This window comes from Tachypleus tridentatus, chromosome 9 (assembly GCF_004210375.1).
Source record: "Tachypleus tridentatus isolate NWPU-2018 chromosome 9, ASM421037v1, whole genome shotgun sequence".
NCBI lineage: Eukaryota > Metazoa > Arthropoda > Merostomata > Xiphosura > Limulidae > Tachypleus > Tachypleus tridentatus.
In genome coordinates, this window is record NC_134833.1 from 40,972,665 (window position 1) to 40,997,009 (window position 24,345).

Genomic DNA, 24,345 nt, shown 5'->3' on the forward strand with positions numbered 1-24,345 from the left:
TGATGGTGGTAGAAGGCTGAAATGTGCTACACTGACTGACTTAATCTCACAGAATTAAAAAATGGTCTCAAACCAAGTTTATCTCTCTTAGGATTTTCATAGTGAGGCTGTAAAATCATCTGAAAACCCAAAATTGTAAAAAACATTGGTTTATTTAATAAGCCATAGCTCTTAGTCTTAGTGTGATACAAAGCTGAACATATCAGTTGATAAATCAGCAATTGTTGTAATTAAAAGTATATTAGATCTCCTGTAAAAAAATTAAGTTGCATGCAACTTTTCTGATGTAGCTAAAAATAGCCCTACTTCAGGCCACAGTTTGACCATGTCAGCCTCTTTCAGATTTTTACCATATATTTTTATGTTTCTGAATATGATCTACACAAAAAATCAAGATGGTTTTCAGCCTTCTTTTTCAGTTATAATTTCTTAAAGTATCCTCTGACCATACGTTTTTTACTTGAAAATAAAAACTTCACTTCAGGTGTGTTAGTGTGTGCAAATATATCCATACAATTTTGAAAAAATTTATGAATCCCTTTGAAATATTCTAATCAGCCTTTACCATATATCTGAACATGTATACGAGATCTGAACATGATCTCAAGATATCAGTGTTGTTAGCATGTGTGTTCTGTCAGATTGTCTGAAACACGACACAGTAGATGTTCATGCTTTAATTACCACAGTACTAAGCCATGTTAAATAGAAATATCCAAATACAGAAAAGATAATTTATCTCAGTGATGGTGCAGCTTCACAATACAAGAATTTTAAATATCTTGCAAATCTTTGCTAGCATTTTGAAGATTATCTGTTGTCCACTGAATGGCATTTTTTTGCCACCAGTCATGGAAAAAGTCCATGTGATGGAGTTGGGGGGTACAGTGAAGAGGCTGGTGGCTCGTGGAAGCCTTCAATTACCTTTAAATAATCAAATTTGAAGTGTCTCTGATATGTACCATTGGGCATTCAGTTCCTTATTGTCAATCAGTAATCAGTCCTGCAGAATTGTGTAAAGTTTGATCTACTTGAACATTTTGAAAAATGCAAAACTGTGGCAGGTATTAGGTCACATCATAGCTTTATTCCCCACTCTACCAACAAATTGTATATAAGAAGACTATCAGATGATAATATGTACACAGTTGTAACTGTTGGTAGTAGCAGTGAAAGTGATGCTGCAGCAGCTCAAATAGGGTCTAATGATAGCAATAACAATTATCATCCAGGGAAATATGTGGCATGCATATACAATCATGATTGGTATGTGGTAAACAAAAAAGATAGATCAGATGAACATTCTGATGTATTGATGTCATTTATGAAGAAATCAAGAAACAAACTGTTCTCATGGCCTGCAAGGTCATGTAAAGATGAAAGTAGGATTCCTTTCCAACATATTCTTTGTCTGAAAAGTGCATATACTGTGCAAGGCAGTAGTGCTCACCACTATGTTCTAAGTCAAAGTGATCTCAACATAATCAAACTCATATTTCAGACATTTATTCAAGCTGTCTGAATAAAGCAATGTTTATTTGATGTTGTTACAGCTAATTTATCGCCAAAGCAGTTTTTGAAACATTTCATTGTCACAATTATTTCAGTTTGGTGTGACTATAATCTTTCTCAGTTATCCCCTGTTGTAGCACTGTGCTGTTTGTGTTTGATTTACCTTTGTATTTATTATATTATGAATCTTAAACTCAGCCATATCTGCAAAACTGTAATGCATACACAAATATTTAAATTGCCATGTGATCTAACTAGTTATGCCAATAAACTTGTTCAGAAATTAATTAATTCTTTCTTGTTTCTTACAACTTCATTATTTAACATTGTGAAAGGCTGGTTAGAATAATGCAGTGGGATTTATAACATTTTGACAGGTATGTTTCAAAATTGTATGGATATATTTGCACACACTAACACACCTGAACTGAATGTTTTTTAAATAAAAAACATATGGTCAGAGGATACTTTAAAAAATTATAGCTCAAAAAGTAGGTTGAACACCATCTTGATTTGTTTTGTAGATCATATTCAGAGATGTAAGAATATATGGTAAAAATCTGAAAAGACTGAATAACTGGTGACATGGGCAAACTGTGGCCTGAAGTAGGGCTATTTTTAGCTAAATCATAAAAAGTTGTATGCAGCTAATTTTTTTACAGGAGATCTAACAGACTTTTAATTACAACAATTGCTGATTTATCAACAAATATGTTATAGGAAATTTGAAAAAAATCAGTTTTGTATCATATTACGTCTTAGAGCTATGGCTTATTAAATTAACCAATGTTTTTTTACAACTTTGGGTTTTCAGGTGATTTTACAGCCTCACTATGCAAATTCTAAGAGAGATAAACTTGGTTTGAGACCATTTTTGAATTCTGTAGGATTAATTCAGTCAGTGTAGCAAATGTCAGCCTTCTACCACCATTACTCTTTAAGCAGCTTTAAGCAGCCAAAGTTGCCCAAAAATGAATTTGCCAAAATTAAAGAAAAAGTAATTAAATTTTACAGGGCTGTAAATCAGAAATCATTAAAGATATTGATCTAATCTTTGGCAATGTTTCATTGTATGGGTAGATGAGCACATGTGAATTTTTTGAAGGCATTCTGTGGGGGTCACCTGCAGCCCCTGGATGATTTGACATGGAATGACCCAATAGCTTTCATAATGAAACTAAACCACCTATATCACTATCCTGTTCAATTGGTTTCTTCTGGTCTTTTTCTCTTAAAGGCTACTTTATCTAAAATCAGGTACTGTAGTAATATATTTCTCTAAGTTTAATCCTCTTGGAATTTTAAATTAAGCTTTTGTACTTTACATGGTAAGCAAGGATAAGACTAAGACTGAAGAAATGTTACATTGGTTTGATACATTAAGGATATTTTGTTCTCAACAACTTTATTTAAACTGTGCTATCAATGTCACCAACTGTACAAATCTTCTGATCAAACTATTGCACATACCATTCATAATAAAAGTTTGTTAAATGATTTCTTTACAACACTATGAAGAATTTAGAATCCAAAAAACTCATAAATCTTATTTCATATAGGATTAGAAATTAAATCTTTATTAAAATATAAGACCATCAACAACAATGTACATAAAAAAACATACTGAAGACAATAATTACTACTGTTCTAAAACAAATCCCTCCTGACTTAAGGCTACAAAATAGTGAGATATCTATTTTAAATATAGACCTTAATTTTATTCCCATTAAGAAACATAAACAAGTTCAGCACAAAATACAGTCAAATGTTTCATTTCCTTTGTCTTTTCATTTGCATCTTCAAGTACATTTCTGCACTTCAACTACAGATTAATCAACACATGAGACATCTATGCCACCAACAAACATTACCAAGTCATTTCTGTCTCAGATACAGATATAAAACAACACACGGATATTCCCACCTGGGAAATTTCTTCCTCTTGATTAATACATTGAGAAATGTTGAAATGAAATTTACAACTTTGATTTTCACAACTACTCATCTTTTAGAAATCTTAACATTGCTTAAATGGCATTGCAATAAAACAAGCTGACATAGAAGAAGCAGCAGTTGCTTGAAAGAAAGAACTACCATCATGAAGCTCACAAGGAACTATCAGACTAATTGTTCTATACTATCTGTGATAACCTCTTGATGAATATCAACACATTCATGTCACAGTAGAGCAATTAATAAGAAATAATAAATTTCCATTAGAAGCTAAGAATCTAATTGTAGAATACTCTAGATAGAATTTTAATATTCTACCTTCTTACCAAGCTACACATGTCAGACAATTCTTGTAAACCCATAGTTTCAACACGATGCCCTACTAAACTTATTATTTCTAGTTACTTTGACTTCACCCTAACTCACTACTTACATCTTGATTCCACCCTAAATCCCTACTTACACCTTAATCCCATTCTAATTCTTTCAGTTCATCAACTCCTTACTAACCTTCTGAACATCATTTATGCTTTACATAAAGTGAATTTGACTCAATATCACATTATATTATTTTATTTACACTTGACATAACATCCATGCAAGAAAATGGACTCAAAAACCATACAACACTACCTTGACAAAAGGTACAACTTATATCCTCCTATGAAAACCTTGATAATATTAGCTGGACTAGTTCTATTGTTAACTTAAATTTCTTTTGACAACAAATTCTAGAAGCTAAGTGAAGGATGTAATTGTGGGAACTAAAATGGATTTTTTTGTATACTAACTTCCTTATTGGTTACAACAAAGATATGCATGTTTTATAATTACACATTTGCTTCCCAGCCTTACATTATAAATATATATTAATGATGCCTTTGATATAGATACATGCAATAGTGATAAACTTGATCCTTTTCTCCAGTTAGTTAAAACCTTTCACCCATCACTCCAATAATAGTCTTCTACTTCCCACCAACCATTTCTCTTCTTACCATAAAAATTTCCATAATTGATGGTGACTATCTCATGACACCTATACATTACAAGCACAGAGACATACCTAGCTACTTATATTTCCACTCAAGTCATTCTCCATATGTCAAGAGAAACATTCCCAAATAACAAGTCACCAGAGTAGATGGCCTCTGAAGTAATGACCAACATTATAATAGCAAATCTATAGATATACTCCCTTTTTATGAAGAATATGCTATCCCATTTCTCTTCTTTATAACACTGATAACTTGCATACAAAACATAAATACACAAATATTCATATTCAACTTCAATCATAATATCAATTACAACACCAACACACAAGACAATTTTGAGATTCCAATGAAATATGTCCAACCATAGATACCCAGAAAATATTCAAGGGGGCAAAAATATGTATGTAGCAGATCAGCTTTTACACTATAAATCAACAGACTAACAAATGTGCATTATGCATGCTTAAACACAAAAACAAATTTAGTTTTAATAAAGAATGAAAAAAAAAACCAGTTTAACCACAATGTGAAGTTACATCATTACACCAGCAAGCTTTGGTGAAATGTAAGGGAGGAAAACAAATCTCCCCTCTTGCTCCTCCCTCCAGGTGTCAAACATCACTTCATTCCACACATTTCTACTCTTGCTGATCATATATGCATTCTACTTACACTTACATATCAGTAAATAAACACACAAATAACACACTGTTTGACAATTTTCATATTATAACACAGGACAGTAACAGCAGTCACATATTCCCTGACAAACTTCTATTATAAATGAGATATTAACATTAAAGGCTTATCCATTCCCAACTTTCAAACAACACATAAGCATCAGGTGATAAGGAACTTGATACATATGATTTGTTAAAGGAGCAGATGCAATACTTGGCCTTCAAGTGATCATAGAACATATATAAAGGGCCGTTAGTCAACCTACTCTGTAAACAGCAATTTCAGGTGCACATCTAAATGTTTAACTCACTGTATTATTTATAACAACTACAACCAAATCTACATATAAGAAACTAGGCATATGCACACAAAAAACTTACATAGCATTTCAATTAAAGATCAAAATAAATCTGTGGTTTGACACTTCAACAAAGATGGTCATATTATTAAGTACCTCCCATAAGAATCAGAAGCAAAAAAGAAAGAAATTTTCAAATCAGGTTATACAAGTTATTTTGGTATTAACAAATGGTTCCACCTTTAATAAATTTTAAAGTGACCTTCTTTCAATGTTTTTAAAATTGCTTTAGTTATTTCTTTCATATGCTCACTCCAACATCAAAAAATCATGACAGAAAATGAAATAATTCTGAAATTAGATTGTACAACTCATTTTGGTACATATGAACAATTCCCTACTATCTACAATAATTATCATTCTTATTTCAAAAATTTTTCTAAGTTATTTATTTCAGTGTTTTCAACTTGTTTATATTCACCCTTTTCACAAATGTATCCCTTCAAACACTTTTCTGCTCAAGTCATTAAGTTACATTCAAAATGTAATTAAACACCTTTACTATCAATCTATGTAAACTCAACATTGTAATGTATGTTATGATTCAAGATTTTGTTTTCTAATATTTAACTCCTTTATTTCCAAAGAAACCTTTAAAAAGTTACTCAAGACTTCAAATGTATTGTTATATGAATAATGAGACATGAAAATTCTCCCTTTTGGCACTCTATATCTTCAATAATACCACGTCAGTTATGTAGATGTATATCTGTACTATAAAACATTTATTTAACCTATTAATTATGTTTCAAAGATCTCTGGATGAATGCAGTTGAAACAAATAAACTTTGTAAACTTCTGATAGGTGTCACATCCACCATCAACAGAGCTGAGTTTTATAACTTACATGTAGAGGGGTTACATACACATTTACAGAAAAAGAGCACATTTGACACTATAATCTAACAATGGTTACTCTGAAACCGGTACACAGTTGTTAATCATCAAGTACAAGTAAATAACTGTGGTATTCTTGGCTGCTTGATTAACTATAGCACCTATGGTTGTTTCTTACCTAAACATGTTATAGTCAGAGATAATTTAAATTGGATTTAGATCCTACTTTTATATTTCAGTTAATTATGTATTTCTTATGTTTGAAAATGTACAATTAAAAGGTTTAAACATTTTCTAAACATACATCACACTTTACATCAGTTCTCAAGGTTTAAGAGTTTTGCTGAAGGTTTGCATATTTCTGTCAGAAACACTATAATATGCCTAGAGGGCACCACTGATTTGTGTCAATATGAATAACAAATGGTAAAAACAAGAAAGGAATTTACAAAAAATTAATCACATGTGAAAAGTAAAAGACCTGAGACCATGATATGAACCAAAAATTAAAATGTCCATATTTTTTCTTTTATTTCTTAATTTTAATCATTACATTTTACATTGAAAATAATAACTAGAGATAATATGGTAGAAAAAATGAAAAGTAAAACATAAACACTTTAAACATTTAATATTATTTTCGGATGTTCTACAAATTATGCAAATAAAATATGAAAGCTATACGATGAAGAAATGTAATTTTATATTTAAAATAACAATCATCTTACACTTGGTATAGAGGACCAACAGGCCAGGTGGTTAAGGCATTCGACTTGTAATGCGAGGGTCACGGGTTCAAATCCCCATCAAAACAAACATGTTTGTCCTTTCAGCCATGAGGGCATTATAATGTGACAGTCAATCCCACTATTTGTCGGTAAAAGAGTAGCCCAAAAATTGGCAGTGGGTGGTGATGACTAGCTGCCTTTCCTTTAGGCTTACACTGCTAAATTAGGGACAGTTAGCACAGATAGCCCTCATTTAGCTTTGCACAAATTTCAAAACCAAACAGACACTTGATATATTAAGAGTGAATGCAAGTAACTATAAAAGATAAATAAAATTTTTAGTAAAAATGCTCATGACCTTCAGAAAAATCATACAAGTTTTTGTGAGAATATGTAGAGAAATCTCAGGGTTACTGTATGTATTGTTGCATGGGTGAAAATCAGGATACATTTTAAGCAAATTACAAGAGATGATGCAAAAAGAGTTAAATGTTTATGATTTTTTTTCTCTTTAATCAATAGCTTGTCAATATTTTCTTCAGCTTACTTATATTATTATTAAATTGTTTGAATTTCATGTTCAGTTTGTGTTACATTATGCTCCTGTGTACTGGTTTTTTTCAGAGTAGTCTGCAGTAGTTCATTGTTAACTGACAAGCTAGTTTCTGATTTGGAAAATGAGCTTGCTCAATACATCACTGCAAGTGAAATAAAGTATTTCTACAGTAATTTAGCTACAACAATCTAAACATTAAAACTGAACTTCAACATCATATAGATCAAGGTATCCTGATAGCTGATTAATAATGGTAGCTTTTCATGCAAAAACAAATAAACTTTTCCATAATTAGTTTTGTCTTAATTTCACAAAACAACAGATATGGAAAAAACATCAAGACCTTCTGATCCAGCATATCTTTAAAACTGTATGTTTTCTGTCATATTTTTAGTTTATCAAAATTATTAAAAGAAATCCTATACACATATTCACAGCCTTATTTTCTTACATATTACTTATTTTTATCAATACCTCTAGACCTTGTAGAAAACCACTGTTTGAGCACAAAGTTTACATTTGAAACTGAAGAATGGATCCAGCCAAAATCATCAATAAAGCTTTCTGCACTTATGTACTGATATTTAAATTTGAATATCTAATTGTGCATCTATTCTCTGAGTATATGTACTGTTAACAGAATGGCTTTTGCACAACTCTTGATAATCTAAAATGTTTAGAGCTAAACAGAAAATTTTCAACTCAAATATTCTTCAGGTTAAAGCTCCTTAAAGGGCATATACCTGTTATACAATTGCAAACCATACAGATCTCCCAAACTTGATAATTAAATTACCTTTTGAAGTATACCTTTGCTTCTTCATCAACATCAACAAATTCAAGTTGACCATCAAGTAGTCCCTAGATATTTATTAAAAACAAGTATTTACAATAAATATAACAAATTATATCTATGGCCAACATGTGAAAGTGCAAAAGAAAAACAATGAAAAGACCGAGCACATGAAATTAATGTTATAACTTTCACAATTTATAACAATATATAATAAAAAACATTTAATAAAAACTACCTTATATTGGAATTTTTAGGTGTAACCAAATTTTTGGATTATTTCAGAATATATGACGAAAGAAAATGTATATGACTTACATATACTATACAAAGATGAATAAAAATCCAGAATACCCTAGAACAATGGGATCAAATACAATCATAACATCATTGTTCAAACAAACTTTTAAAACCCAGTCAGTGTAATATAATTTAACCCATAAACAGCAGGAATGTTGTAGGTAGCAGCATCAACTGATGATGGCCACCATTTAAGGGTTAACATGTTGTGATTTAACCCTTTAAAAAAATATTTTAAAGATTTCTTTGGAAAAATCTCTGAATTTGCTTACTCATTTTTTAATGTTATTTTATAAGGCAAGTCATAGATTTTCTCTAAATGCTTGATAGAGCTTTAGGTCTTTCACTGTATACAGAAAAGAAGAATGAATACATTTTTCAGTAACCAATATTAGAAGGCTTGAAAAGCATCACATCTACAGGTGTCACAATTTGAACGTTTTCTAACTTGTTACTTATCATGCTTGAACCAATTTGTTAACAGTTAACATGACTTAAAATTTACATTGTTAAAGAATTATTGAATGTCTCCCTGTAGAGCCAAAGCAGATCATATGCTTGATTAAACCCATATTTTCCTTTGTGTTGAGTTTTGATTATTTACTCATGCATTAAAAGACAGACTATTAAATCAGTCCTCTGTTCTGTTTCAGAACAAAACACATGAAATAGTTCATGGAAGCTGACAATCTCTTGTGTTTAAATTGTAAACAGAAAGTAAATTATTACATATTTTGATTAGATATTTAATTCTGTGATACAAACCATTTAAATTTTTAAACTATCATAACCATTACTTTCTGAATATGGGATGGCTAAACAAGTAAACTTCAATTACAATCAAGTTTTGCTGCACACTGTTCAGCTGTTTAAATAATTTTTAAGACAAAATGTAAACAAGTATGTACATAAATTACAATCAATGCATCATTAGATCCCTGCCAAAACTTTAAATTACCACACTAAAAGACATGCACTTAGAATTACAAGGTTATACATCCAAGTTTCCTAATATGAAAACCATCTGACATACCTTCATTATATAATTACCTCATAGACAATCAAGATACACCTACTTCTAAATCAATTATAAAAAAAAACAAAAAACTGTTAAACAACATTTTCAGTATCCATGCATGTCCATATTCACCCACATTGTCCAATTAACACATTCACTGCCACATAAAATATTAAGTATAAAAAAAAATTAAACATTCAAGAGGTGATAAGGAGCAGTTACAGTGTCCCAAGCTTATTTAATTTTGAAACATAATTGTTTTGGACTCATCTGTGTGTCATACAGTCCATAACTAAAAGTTAATCGAGATTCACCAGTGGGACACCTGGTAGTGAATGTGTTAAATCTAACTAAATAACTAAGACCCTGTTCTTTTTAACTTAAGCACTCACATTTAACAGATAACAGGAACTCACCAGCTGTAGCAAGACAGATATGTGTTTGTTCATCCATTTTTTACAGTAAATAATGTATTCAACTGCTTTTGTTGGCCAGTCATTCAGCTTTTCTTTTAAAATGTCTTCACACTGACTACTGGTTTTCTAAAGCACAAAACACAAGTGTAACACACCACAGAGAGTTTACAAGTATATCTGATAAAATACAAGAAATATTCTCAAATTTTATATGCTATGCACTCATAAAATGTTGACACAAATATGTTTACTTATAGTTTAACCCTTTAGCTTGATTTGCAGTTCCTTATTCATTAGCAATGACTGATATGTAATAATAATATAATAAATATACATATTATATAATTCAGTATGTGTTACTGTCTTTGTTATCAGGTGTATTAGGTATAAGCAATTCTAACACTATCTATTTGATGTGACCAAGATTCAGCTTTTCATAAGGTGGGTAAGTAGTAGATCTGTGTAATGTAAAAATATATCACAATTTATCATATCTTCAAATTTTAACTGAAAAGATAATTTACATGAAAAGTACAAACTATCAAATATAAATGTTTTATGTTTTGATTAAAACAATGATAAAATAGTGTATACTACCTTATTATTTCATGATTTTCAGTAGTTTTTAATATTACATACTATCAATATTGTACACACTAATGTGTGTGGTGTTGTTTGAGGTTTTTACAAAGACAAAGAAAAAGGATGTTCAAAAATGATTATTGTATTCACTGAAGAGTACAGTTTAATATATATTGAATGTAACTTGCTTACTGAAGCATTCTGAGACATTTGGGGCATTTCAAATACTTTAAGTATTGAGCAATTATATGTAGTAAATAATGTGATGCATATTCACAAAGTATAAAAAATGGTTTTATAATGACAATTACCTAAGACAAGAGACATATTGAGAAACTTCCCATTTGTCTGGTTATGCTAACTTCAAGTGAGGCTCTCAAGGTTGTGAGAAAACTTACGAAAGCCTCATTAGAAAGATGGAACTGAGTGTTCCCAACAACTTGGTATCAGCACAGCATAGGAGAGGCTACAATGAATATTTACTTTATCATGTACACAACTGCCAAAAAAAGGAAGTGAGTCAAAGCTTTGAACAAGTATCTGTGACAATATATAAACAAGAGAGAGGGATGCCAATTTAATGACTATCTGCAACCAATCAATGAGTTTAATAATTACAGCAGAATTCTATGATATCAGTATAGTTATTTATGATTGTATGGTTATTCAAGTGTATAAAAATTTTTTTGACATCATCCATGTGCAAAATTTTAAAAGGCTTAACAATGTATGTCCAGCAGGAACCAAGTACAAAGGTTGTAGTGAGAAGAGATAATTGTTTGCTTTACTTCTTGATTTATAATTTAGGAAGAATAAGTTTAATAATTTATTTCTAAGTTATAATATTCTATATATATATATATATATATATATATATATATAATATATAATAATTGAAATGTGACTGTATATTACAAAATACTACTTCACTAAAACACAGCCAAGACAGGAAAGACTAAATGTCAGTTTTGTGTTGCTGGATACTGGTGGTTGATTTAGTGTTTTATGGCACAAAGCAATTAGGCTATCTGAGCCAAACATCCAGTGAAAAGTTAAAATTAAAGTAAATTTAGTAAAATTCATAAAAGGTTGGTTGGTTGGTTGATTTAGGGTTTTATGGCACAAAGCAGCTACACTATCTGTGTCAAAGGTAAAAGTAAATTCAGTGAAATTCGTAAAAGGAAATTAAGGTAAAACAAAACAAAGTTAAAAATTAATAAATAGCATAAAACTAATGTTTACATTTAGTCTACAATGCCAAGAGAAAAACAACAGTAATTCAAGTTGTAAAGGACCTTTTGTAGCATAACTGTATAATCATAACTCACCAGGAAGACTAACAGGTAAGTACAAAAACCACCATCAGTCACCTGAAGTTGGCCTTTCCAGTCCTCCTGGTTTCAAGTTACTTAATGTTACAGTCAGTTTCTAATTTCAAATTAAACCAGATGAAGTGTGATTTTTAAAGTGAGCCACAATAAAAAGGTGTAAAGTATATATTAAAAAACTTATATGGCATTAAAAAGATTAATGGCCTTTAAAAACTAAACACATTACCAAGGTGGACAGTGTCACCATCACCAATAACACTGTCTAGCGTTATGGACAAACCTTGGAACAGAACATGCTTAAAATGGTGCTCTCGTTGTAAATCATAATGATGACAAGAAAGTAAAATGTGGCTTATTGTGATCTGAGTGTTACACAAACTACACATTGGTGTATCAGTTCCAGATTAAGAAACAAATGGGTTAAAAAACTGACCAATGCGTAGTCTAGGTCTAGGAACAACTTCCTCATTGTGATCCTTACAGGAACAAGATGGCCAAAGTCCAATATAGGGTTTTATTTGGAAAAGCTTGTTTTTGCATTGCTCACTCCAAGTTGACTGCCAGCTGGCACAGAGCTGAGCCTTGAATACAGGACCATAGTCCATGTATGGGACAGGCACAGCAGTGATAGTGTTAGAGAAGATAGACTGAGCTGCAGTGTAGGTGAGCTCGTTCCCAAGAATACCAAGTAGATATTAAAGAGAAATGGGACAGTTGGTTTTGAATATTGGTGAAAACAGGGTGTGAACCAACTTGAAGCAATTACAGGACCAGTAGAGAACTAAACGGGTCAGTATAAATCGTGCAGTTTGAGTACTGCTTAGCTTCTATGTGATCCACGGCAAGAGAAGTGGCATACAGTTCAGCAGTGAACACAGAAGCTGTAGAGGGGATTCTGCATGCAACCACCAAACCACAACAAACCATGGCAGAGCCCACACAGTCACCTGATTTCGAACCATCTGTATAAATAGGAATAGAAAGATGGGTCAAAAGATATTCAGCAAATGGCAGACAATATTTCCAATCAGGAGTGTCTACTTTTCTCAGATGACTTAAAGATAAGTCACAACTGGGGAATGTAAGAAGCCATGGTGGGATGGGCTAACCAGTGGATACAGCAATGTCATCCAAGGACAGACCCAATTCATCTAACTGCACCTGGATACGAAGGACAAAAGGAGCAATGGCAGACTGTCTAGTCTGAAAAAGCATGGCCCCCCGAGGAAGGAAAACACAACCCCAGGTGGAATGCTTTGGTAAGGAACGAAGTTTCAAAGATTATAGTAAAGACAGTTGCACATAGTGGAGGTGCAAAGAAGGTTCATGAGACTATGTATAAGTTCTGAACTGGGGAAGCACAGAAAGCCCCAGTACAGAGCCAAAGTCCTTGATGATGAATAGGGTCTAGCATCTTTACGGCCAATGGTCTGGCAGAGCCATAGACCAGTGATCCATAGTCAAGTTTTAATCAAAAAAGAGCACAACATATCTTTAGCATAGAATGTCGATCCGCTCCCCAAGTAGTGGTAGAGAGGACACAGAGAATGTTCAGTGGATGCAAACGGGTTTAGAGAGAGAGAGAAGGTAAAGCCATTGCTGTGGTCCACTTCAGTAAACAACTGAGGGCATTCTGTAGCTGCCACTCAATATACCGTTTGCAACAGTCAGAGGGAGTTGTTCAGTGATGGCATTATTTTTATACTGAAAAGTGTAACACTCAAAACACAGCCATGAGGGACTCCAAGTTCCTGTAGAAAAGAACAGGAAAGTGTCAAACCCACATAAACTTGGAATCTCCTGTCCATTAAAAAATTAATAAAAATGGGCAAATGGCTATGTTACCCATATATATGGAGGTCTTGCAAAATGCCATACCTCCATGTTGTATAATAAGCCTTTTCAATGTTAAAGAATATTGACACAAGATGTTGTCGTTTGAAAAAGGCTTCTCTGATTGACATTTCAAGTCAAATCAGGTGGTCCATGGTGGAGCACTGTTGTTGGAACCCACAGTGGGTGGGCAAGAGGAGGTTGTTTCATTCAAGGAACCAAACAAGAGTATTAGCCATCTTCTCTAAGGTCTTACAGAGACAGCTCTTCAAAGCAGTTGGATGGTAGTTTGAAGGAATCTTGGGATCCTTCCCAGGCTTGGAGAAAGGCAGGACAATAGCCTGACACCAGGCATCAGGAAAAACATTCTCCTGCCAGATCCAGTTAAAAACAACCAGAAGGATAGCAAGAGATGCAGGAGATAGATGGAGCAGCATCTCATAGTGTACATCATCAGGTCCATCCGATGTACTGCCAGAACAATGAAGGGCCAGTTTGAGTTCCACCAGTGTAAATGGATGATTATGGTCATACAGATAATCAGCTCAAAAAGGAAAGAGGTGATTGCTCTGCCCGAGTCTTGATGGCCAAGAAGGTGGAAGAATAGGCAAAAGTACTAGATACCCAGCAAAAGCTTTCACCTAGAGTATCGGCAATGCTCTGGGTATCAATTACTTCCTGGCCATCAGGGAGCAAGATTAACAGGGGACAGAGTGATATTGCCCACTGACTTTCGAATCTTGTCCCAAATGACTTTGGAACTGGTGGTAGAGGATATGCTGGTTGTGAACCTAATCCAAGATTCCTTCTGGCTTTAACATCTTACCCATCGAGCATGTGCACGGGCCTGCTGGAAAGTGATGCAGTTCAAGTGTGAGATATCTATGGAAAGTATCCCAGGCTCATTTTTGAGCCTTCCGTGCCATGTGCCAGGCAGAATTCTACCATGGATGAGAATATAGTGGAAAACGTGTTGAGGTTTTAGGAATACATTGAGCAGCTGCTTGTATAATACAGCCAGTTACTGCTGCCACACAGTCGTCTATTGATGACTTACAGACAATGGCAGGATCAAGTTCTGCAAGAGCAGTGAAAGAGGGCCAGTTTGCCTGATCCAGCTTCCACCAGGGCACGTGGGTCGAGTGGCATCGATCACAGCCAGTCTCTTTTAAAGATTACAGGAAAATGATCATTGCATCATGGATTACTGTCAATCCTCCATGAAAAATGGGAAAATAATGAAGGGGAGCAAATTGAGAGATCAATAGCAGTAAAGGACTGACTAGGTACATGAAAATAAGTATAAGAACCAGTATTGAAAAGAAAAGGTTGTGATCTGAGAGCATACACTCTACAGGGCAACCCCTCCTATCAATATCAGCACTTCCCCAGTGTGGATGATGTCCATTAAAGTCCCCCAGGATTAAAAAGGGGGACAGCAACTGTTCAAATGAAAACATCAAGGTCAGATTGATTATATGTCTCTCCAGGTGACAGGTAAAGAGAACAAACAGTGATGGTATGACCCAAGGAAACACAGATGGCTACAACCTCCAAGGGTGTGTCAAATGGCTGACAGTTGGCACATGCTGATAAACCAACAGTGCCACCCCTCCATGCAGTTGTCCATCACACAGCCTCTCGTTTCTGTACAAAGAAAACTGCCGAAAGGTGACTGTATCATCAGGTTTCAGAAATGTTTCTTGTAAAAAAAGACAAACAGGATGGTAGGAAGTAATCAGTGTTTTGATGTCATCCAGATTAGAACGTAAACCTCGATAGTTCCATTGCATCAAGGTGGCCATTTTTATTTATGTGTAGGCAAACTGGGTGGAGAACCCTTCTGTTTATAACCATGTCTCTTTTCCTTACTTTCCTTTTTCGAGGGAGGGCTATCAACCTCCATGGATCTTGCCCTGGTTTGATTGGGCAGGTCTTTGCTGTTGGAAGGGGATTCCAGTGACTGAGGACATGAACAAATGATCATTCTGCATCTTGGGGTGGGAGAAGAAAATGTATCCAAGGACATGCCTGTACCCAGAACCAAAGGAAGTGGATCCTGGGATTTGTTGAAATGTACATGAGTGATAGAGATGGGTGTTGAAGTTGATTCATAAACTTTTTTAACCATAGAGGTCAAAACACATTTCATTTGTTTGGAGAACAATATTTTTGAAGGCAAAGAGAGATCTGTCTTCACTCCCACTGTAGTTGTGGAACGAAATGCAGCAGTACATGTCCAAGACGAAGTGGTGGACAGCAATTTTCAAGCCTCAGGATAGATAATGTTATGAATCGTTTTCAAATGCTGCACCTATTTTTCTTCTAATCATTTTAGGCAAGAACTTAAGTAGGACAGGTGAGAGCCATTGCAATTGATGAAACAAGGATCCGTTTCATGGTCCTTGCCACTGCAACGAGCAACGTTAAGGAAGCACGACATGACGACTTTGAGTGACCAAACTGCTGACAGTGGAAATATCTGAGAGGGTTTGGAATGAATGGCCATACCCTGCAATTAAGGTAATCTGCCTTGATAGTGGCTGGTGGACATAGTGATGTAAATGTTAGAACAAGGACATTGGTCGGCATTGTAATTCTATTTTTGCAAGTGGAGATATGCCTCACTGCAGAAACTCCTTGAGTGGAGAAACCAGCAAGAATTTCTGACTTGGGGATGTTCTTCAAAGCCTTCTCAACAATAAATCCTCATGATGAATTCAAAGTAGCATGAGGTGTAACCTCAATAGGTATATCCCCAATTGCCTTAGAATGCACCAATATGTCATTCACTGTGTTGAGATGTGGATGTTTCCAGCAATATGTCATTCACTGTGTTGAGATGTGGATGTTTCCACCAATATGTCACCAGATCAAAGCTTCTTTCCTGACTTTGGAGAGCCAGCAAGTCCCTCTAGTCCCTTCTGAATGAAAAAGGGAGACATTTGCCCTAAAGGTTTGACTGAAAGAGAATGTAGGATAAGAAAATGAGGTACAACAGGCATTACAAATGTTGAAGATTGCTGCTCTGAATCTTCAAGACGTGGTCATTTACCTATGGACTGTTTGTTTCACTATTTAAGTTCTTTATTTGGAGGATCCATAATAAAAAAAAGGGAAATTTTGGTGTCCACTGACCTCACCCACAATGAAGCTCTATGAGGGGACACACTACAATGTCAAACAAAGAAATTGCAGCAATGCCATGGTTTTGTGAGCACTATACCCAAACACAAGCATCAGATACAATGTCCACAACACCTTTTGAGAACATCCAACACTGGTACTTGGTTAACCCTAGCCCAAGTGGACCAGCTGACTGACCCAACGGGAGTCACCCCAAAGCCATCCATCTACAGGAATTCAAGGTGAAAGTGGTGTTTTAAGGTTGGACCCCTCAACCACCAGGATCCTCTCCTCCACTTCACAGGTTGCCACACATGGCAAACACGTGGGTGGATCCCAGAGGAGGTAAACTGAAAGACCAGAACCTTCCCTTGCAGGTCCCCTCACCATGTACAGGAATTCACACTGATGGGCACAGGTGTTGAAAGTTGGTTTCTTGTATTATAAAGTGTGCAGACATTGCTGTACCACTGGGGAGCACACATTTTATGTTCTTATGCTTTCATTTGGTTGATGGTGATATCTGCTATCAATTTTATGTTAAAATCATCACATGTGTATCAATGTGGTCCATTCTAATAACAGCAAACACCTACTGGCTAACTTAAAATATGACATTTAGACTTTGAAATCACAGTTAAGAATTTCTAGAAAAGTTAAATACTTATTTTAATTAAAATTATACAAGTGATTTTAAAACAATTTCCAAGTTGTGATAGCAATATTCCAAAATTATTCTACAGTACTATTAACATTCACAAAAGAAATACAGTAAACTTACCACAGCTTTCAGTAATGGCATCAAGTTACAGCAGAACTGTTGTAAATCTGAGTGAAGCTTAGAGAAATTAAGGGAAATATTTTACAACCAGCTGATGTTTTTAAGACAGGCTGCAACAAATATTTTCAGATCTAAGAGCTTGGTGTGCCAAACCTAATTTTACTATTGTTTGTACTGGAAAATGGGGGTTAAAATAGTGCCTCAATTATCCACAGCTTAGTTAAGTGTGTTTTGTTTCATCTCCCCCAATTTTCTCAAAATAATTGTTCCATTATTATTTTATACAATAATTTACATCTTTTTGAGAAATTTTTTATCAGAAATTAATTTTGGTTGCAAAAATTTGTTACTGTATGATACCTGAGGTGTTTGTATATAGGATCTGGTGTGTATTCAAATTGCGAGTCGCCACGTTCAAACTTAGCCTTGTTTCTTTTATTATAAGCTATAAAGACAGGAGTGTGCATGTTTGTTTTATTATAACAAAGTCACATCAGACTATCTGCTGAGTCTAGTAAGGGGAATAGAACACCTGATTTTAGTTTTGTAAGTCCATACCAGCTGGGAACATTAAGACAGGAAAGCAAATGTTTGTAGCTTGGTAAAATTTATTTGATTAGTGATTACAAACATAGGATACAGAAGGAAACAAAAATCATACTAAGATTTTAATTTAACTCAGTTTCATTTGTTGTTAGCTGTTCTATTTGCATGCTAGGCATCCTTTAACCACAGATATATGTTCAGGTTGTGTTTGGGTATTGCCCAGTTATCCATTGTCCTTTATCCTACAGATAATTGATATTCTCAGTGCATTTTAACAGACTTTTTTGTAATAATTCCCAAGCACAGATATGTGATTATTTTCCACATGCAGGAATGCACTTCCACATCCTCTGCAGACAAACTGCCAAAATGTAGGGGCTACTTATACTTATATTATTGATTAAACTAAAATTGGAACAATCAGTCAAAAAGAGAAAGTATTACAGGAGAAAAACTGAATTGAAAGAAATCAAGCATGATATAATGACAATTCGCTGTTATGATGACCTTTGTAATTTATGATAACATGTTTATACAACAGTAAAAAGATTATAATATAAAACAAGGAAGTTAAATATATTTAAATTTTTTTTTATTTTGATTCAGCAATAGGCTACCTAAGTGAGATACATTTGTGTCTTGCTTATCTACCATTTTTGTCACCTCTAATTTTTACTTTCCCTGGACCAGCAAGGATAATTGAGGCACCAGTGTATATTTATTTTCACAGCTACAAGTGAAGGGTAACAATCATATGATACTTAATAACCATTTTATAGTATTGCCTGAACTAAATACCTTTAGTTACATCTGGGTCTAAACACATGTACTAATTGGTTAAATTACAAAGAAGGAAAACAAAATGGTGTGAAATTAGTAATGTGTTCTGTGACTATAGCATTTCACTCCTGAAAAAAAAAAAAAGTATGAACCTTCCAATGAAACCCTGGAAACAAAGTTTGATTTAGGAAAAAAAGACAGTAAAAACAGTTCAACTTCCATGGATCCAGAATTGATCTAAATTTGAGTTCTGTTTAACACACAGTGTAGGACATATTTAGTGTTATATATTTATTTTAATACTGATGCTTAAGTTAAACTTTTATTTAGAAATGTACATAGCTTGAACTGTTAAGTCTGTATTTTGAAATTCCTGTCTATGTACTGAACTTGTAAAAGATTCTCAAATACTTATATAAACAATGTGTTTACCTAAACAATAGTGTATCATCAGTACTGTTATGCAGGTTGAAATTTCTAGAAACTTACCTTGCTGCTATAAATGTAATCAATACCACATGCCAAAAGAAAGTATGTATTATTGGTTTATTATAGTTGGTATACTATAAACCTCAGAAGCTATAACTGTGATTAATGCTTATTAATCGAGTACTTCAGATACTTGGCCTAGAACATTTATAAATTTAGAACAAGAAAAGCCATTTAATTTCAGCAGATTAACACAGGACATTAGTATTTTTATGAAGACATTATATAACTTCAGTAATGAAAACTCAATGTGTGATCAATGAAGTATGCAGAGCTAGCTAGCTATCTCTTAAGCAAATTGTACCTACATCAACTTTAAATTAATTTGCTCAACACAAATGCTAAATAACACATCAAGGAAGTTCCATACTAAACAGATGGCTTGATACTGTTTGTCAGTTTGTAAAAGTTTTGTACATAGATCATTATTTGTAATAACCATTATTGTAAATTGTATTATTGTTTGTATATTAAAATATGTTTGTATTAAAAAAGAAATTGTGTTTAGGAATTTTGTTGACAAGTATCATAAATTGAATATGTAGATATTTATTTAACTTCTAAATTAAAATTTCAAGCTATTTGAAATTGTAATGGATAACAATAAAATGGGAGAAAATACTAGGCATCACAATGAAAGTTTTAGTTTTTATAGTGACCACGTGTCTGGCATTTGTCAAGACCTTCCTTAAGATAACACAAACACCCTTCATTAGAGTAAACATTATTTCTCCATTTATTTCATATACTTTGATGCTTATTTTACAGGATTAGTTCTGTAACTATTCTATATCAAGAGTTAGTCACATTTCAGTTTTAGGTGCAATGCAACTTGTAGGGCCTGACTTCATAAAGTAATAGACAAATTAAAATTAGAGTTGAAAATATTACAAGCTAAAGGTATGCATCAACTAATACACTGTTTATTAACATAGAAGTATTTTCAGTTATTGATTAATGTAGTTTAATAGAACCTTAAAATTTTGTGCACATCAAGCAAATTTTTGTATTAAACTTTTTTTTTCATGCTTATCTCTTCCAATGTTCTATGTACAAATCCATCTAAAGCATTGCCATGAGCATTTTAAATATTTAAGCAGTATGAAAGAAAGAATGTTCCCTTTCAAACTGTCTAAAAGTTACAAGTTGTATATTTCAGATAAGATATATTAAAATGCACACCTTTTTTTAAAATATTGTCTTTCTAAAAATAAACTTAGCACTAGGAGAGTACTTTATCTATAAATGTGCCAGTGAAAAACTTGACCAATATCTTGTTTGAAAATTTAACCCACTCAACATTTATTTGAACTTTAAGTACTGCACACCAGTGTAATGTTTACAATGGTTAGTAAAAAACTAGTATTTCTGACTACCACATATTCTACTACTATGGCATACAATCAAATGGAATGCAAGAGGAAATATGTAATGGTTTTGTTTTAAATACAGTGATAGTAGCATTTACAAACCTAAAATCAAAGTGTAAATAAAAAAATAACTTCTTATATAGCTGTTTTCTTAATTCCTAACTTAAAAACAGTCCATGATACCATTCATTAAATGCTTCCCCCCCTTAAAATGTTTTTAATCTGTTACAGCTTTTATCAGGCAACTAAAATTAAGTAAAACTATGTTTTTAAAATGCAATGAATGAGATCTGTTCAAATATGATCTGAAATCCTAATTTTAACACTGGCTTCCTTGAATACTTGAAATTTTCATCATTTTAGTAGATATTCTTAAAGTTTTGTGCACTTGCTGTATTTCTTAGATCTTTTTATTTTAATTAGATTGTGGGAAGGATGGGTGAGAAGTGTGAGAAGAAGGAAATACCTATTGGAAATACAGTTTCATTCAGGAAAATTACAACTTCATTACATTTTAAATGCATTTTGATCATAGGTTATAGTTTGGCAGAAGATGCAATCATTGGAAGATTGCATGGAGGATGGGTGAGAAGTGTGAGTGAAAGGAAATATCTATTGGAAATACACTTTTATCGAGGAAAATTATAACTTCCAATATCTTTTGAAAGGACTTCGGTTACAGGGTTTTATTATATTGTAATATTGTAAAGTGCATGATATTACACATGAGCCTTAATTCATTAGTACATAATACTAAACAATCAAAAAATGTAAAAACTACATCCACACAACTGCTATACAAAAAAAAATCTTTCAAAATGAAAAATTGAAATCACACAGAAAGGATATAAGTCAAGTGTAACATCACCAGGAGATATCAAACATGTGACATAAACATCCTCATCCCAGGAAACATACTCATAATCTCCCCCACCATCTGGTAGCATTGTAGATTCAACTGAGGACTTCAAAATTTGATAATAGCAGGCAGCTTCCTCACTAACATCATTTGAGCTGAAACATGCATTATAAACAGTTGATGCCTCTGCTGATTCTATTACATCATAAAACATTTATCCTCTACTTTGATTATCACATACATTGATCTTCCTCAACTCATCCACAAAAACATGCAACAAATCAATCCATTTAATCCACAACAATTTGTGAATGAAAAATATTTTCCAGAACAAAGTATATAGAAAATGTTCATGGATAAGCAATCTATGTGTGCAAATTATTTTAAATTCTACTCATTAAATATACATACTTATGTATATCTTAAAAAAATTAACTTGATAAACATTGTTTGTTCTTACCCAAAAGTAATAAAACCTAACTTTCCTTCCTCGTCTAAAATGTGGTCTTTATCCAATCTTTTTAACAGATAGCAACGAACATCCGTTTCTTTTTCAGCAGTGAGATTAGTAGCCACTAAAGATAAGCTAAAAATAATTATACAATTTGTAATGAATAATTTATTAACAACAAACTAGCACACACATAAAAGAATGACAACCACCATGAACAAGTTGAACAAGACCATTATCACTATAAAAAGCATATTAAGTTGTACAAGTTGTTAAAACTATCAAGAGCAAGCTATGAAATTACCATTGTGGTACTTTTATAGCTCTAAAACAATCTATTATGATACCAAATAACATAGTGTTGTTATTACTTTAAACATGAGGTACTATAAAATAATATTAAGAACAAAAGAAACCTACTATAACATGAAGGATTATTAAAAACAAAATATCATATACAGTAGTTACATATCCAATTATCTTTATTTAAGTTCTTAGTAGATGTAAATCAGTGTAAGGTTTTTGATCGTTTGTTCAGAGCAAAGCCACTTTGGCTATATAATGTGTCCACCATAAGGAATCAAACTTTGGATTTCAGAGGTGTAAGTCAATAAACTTACTGTCCAACAAATGTTGCCAAACAAGAAGTGAAGGTTTGGTAGAGTAGTGTAGAGGAAGCTACATGTAGCACATGAGCATGTCATATCATGTCATGTCATGAGCAAGAAGTGATGGAATAGAGCATCTATGCTCTCTGCAGACAATAATCTTCCAAAATATGAAACAGAATGAACTAATTGGCAAGAAAAATTTCAAAAGCACTTCATGGCATTTTCACAATCTTATGGCTCACACAAGAAAGAGAAACAGTGTGTTAAGTCACATATGATAATGATGACTGTACTGCACAGATGAAGACCAGTGCAAGGCTCTCTTATTTAAAAACATTAACTAATGTGACTATGATGACATACAGTATAGGCTTAACCTTGAGAAAGTGGATGTGAAAGCCTTTTTTTAGTTTTAGGACCCCCTTCAAGGAGCTAATATCAACAAATTTGTTGAAGTTAGTATTAATGTGGTTGAACAAGAGGTAGTGCACCTGAAATATAGACAAATGCTTTTACAAAATCCTTACCCAAGTTCATGAAGAATCTCTTCTCAAGGACCACTGAAGTCTTGCTAACTGGACAGAACAGTTGTAGGCAATACATGGAAAGATGTTAAAGCCAGTCAGAACTCACTGCAGTATATGGCAGACAAGAACTGGTCCTTTAAGTAAGATCCAAGCTTCAAAGGCAAGGGGTTTTGGATCATATTCCTCCATGGTTGTAGATTTAATGAAACCAAGGAGTTGTCAGAATGAAAAATAATGAAATGATCCAGTAGAAAAGGTCATAATATTTGACAGTCTACTTGAAGTTTAAGCTTGTGGATATGGAGAAAAGGTTCATTCCAGGCCCATGCATTAGATGTAATCCACAAGAAGGGGAACACAGCTGTAGAGGTGAAAGTTTAGTTTCATTAGAGGTAATGGAACACAGATGGTGATACTGAGTTGGTGCAATCACCCATATGAAGACTAGAATAGAGGAAGGGGCAGAAGAACCACTGAGGTCAAGGAATTCTATGAGGAGTACCCCTCTGGTCAAGCAAGAACCAGTAAAGGGTATGTGTGTGTGTGTGTGTAATTCAAAGGGATAAGTAGAATAGGCATGAAACCTAGTGACTAAGATTCATAGCTCACAAACAAATTTGAGGAAAATGATACCAGCTGAGAATAAGTTGAAAAACAATCCCCAAATGAATAAGATATTGAGTTGGAGTAAAATTGTTGAAGTGGTAAAAAACAGTCTCAAAAAATGGTGGATATAGATGGAAGCAGAAGGAAAAGGGAAACAAGCTAAAGACAGAAAAGAGGGAAAGAGATGTGGAAAGTCTGGGTAAAAGGTAGAAATACACTCTTGTGGACAGAAAAGTGTGATCACAGGACTCAAACCATGATAACTAGATTTGACACAGTGGAAATGTTGTTGACAAACTCTAT

The 24,345-nt window shown here is 33.4% G+C and overlaps 1 protein-coding gene across 4 annotated transcripts in view; it reads right to left on the reverse strand.

The window, feature by feature from the left end:
* LOC143225121 (protein Njmu-R1-like) overlaps positions 1-24,345 on the reverse strand; it is an 85,754-nt gene that overhangs the window by 15,827 nt on the left and 45,582 nt on the right. For 3 of the 4 annotated variants that reach the window (XM_076453947.1, XM_076453949.1, XM_076453946.1), the window contains exons 3-7: positions 22,308-22,433; positions 21,838-22,002; positions 17,804-17,861; positions 10,151-10,276; positions 8,420-8,484 (exon numbers count right to left, since the gene is read on the reverse strand). In XM_076453947.1, coding sequence (XP_076310062.1) covers positions 8,420-8,484; positions 10,151-10,276; positions 17,804-17,861; positions 21,838-22,002; positions 22,308-22,433 — 540 coding nt within the window. The remainder of the gene's footprint in view (positions 1-8,419; positions 8,485-10,150; positions 10,277-17,803; positions 17,862-21,837; positions 22,003-22,307; positions 22,434-24,345) is intronic. The other variant, XM_076453950.1, reaches the window with a different exon arrangement.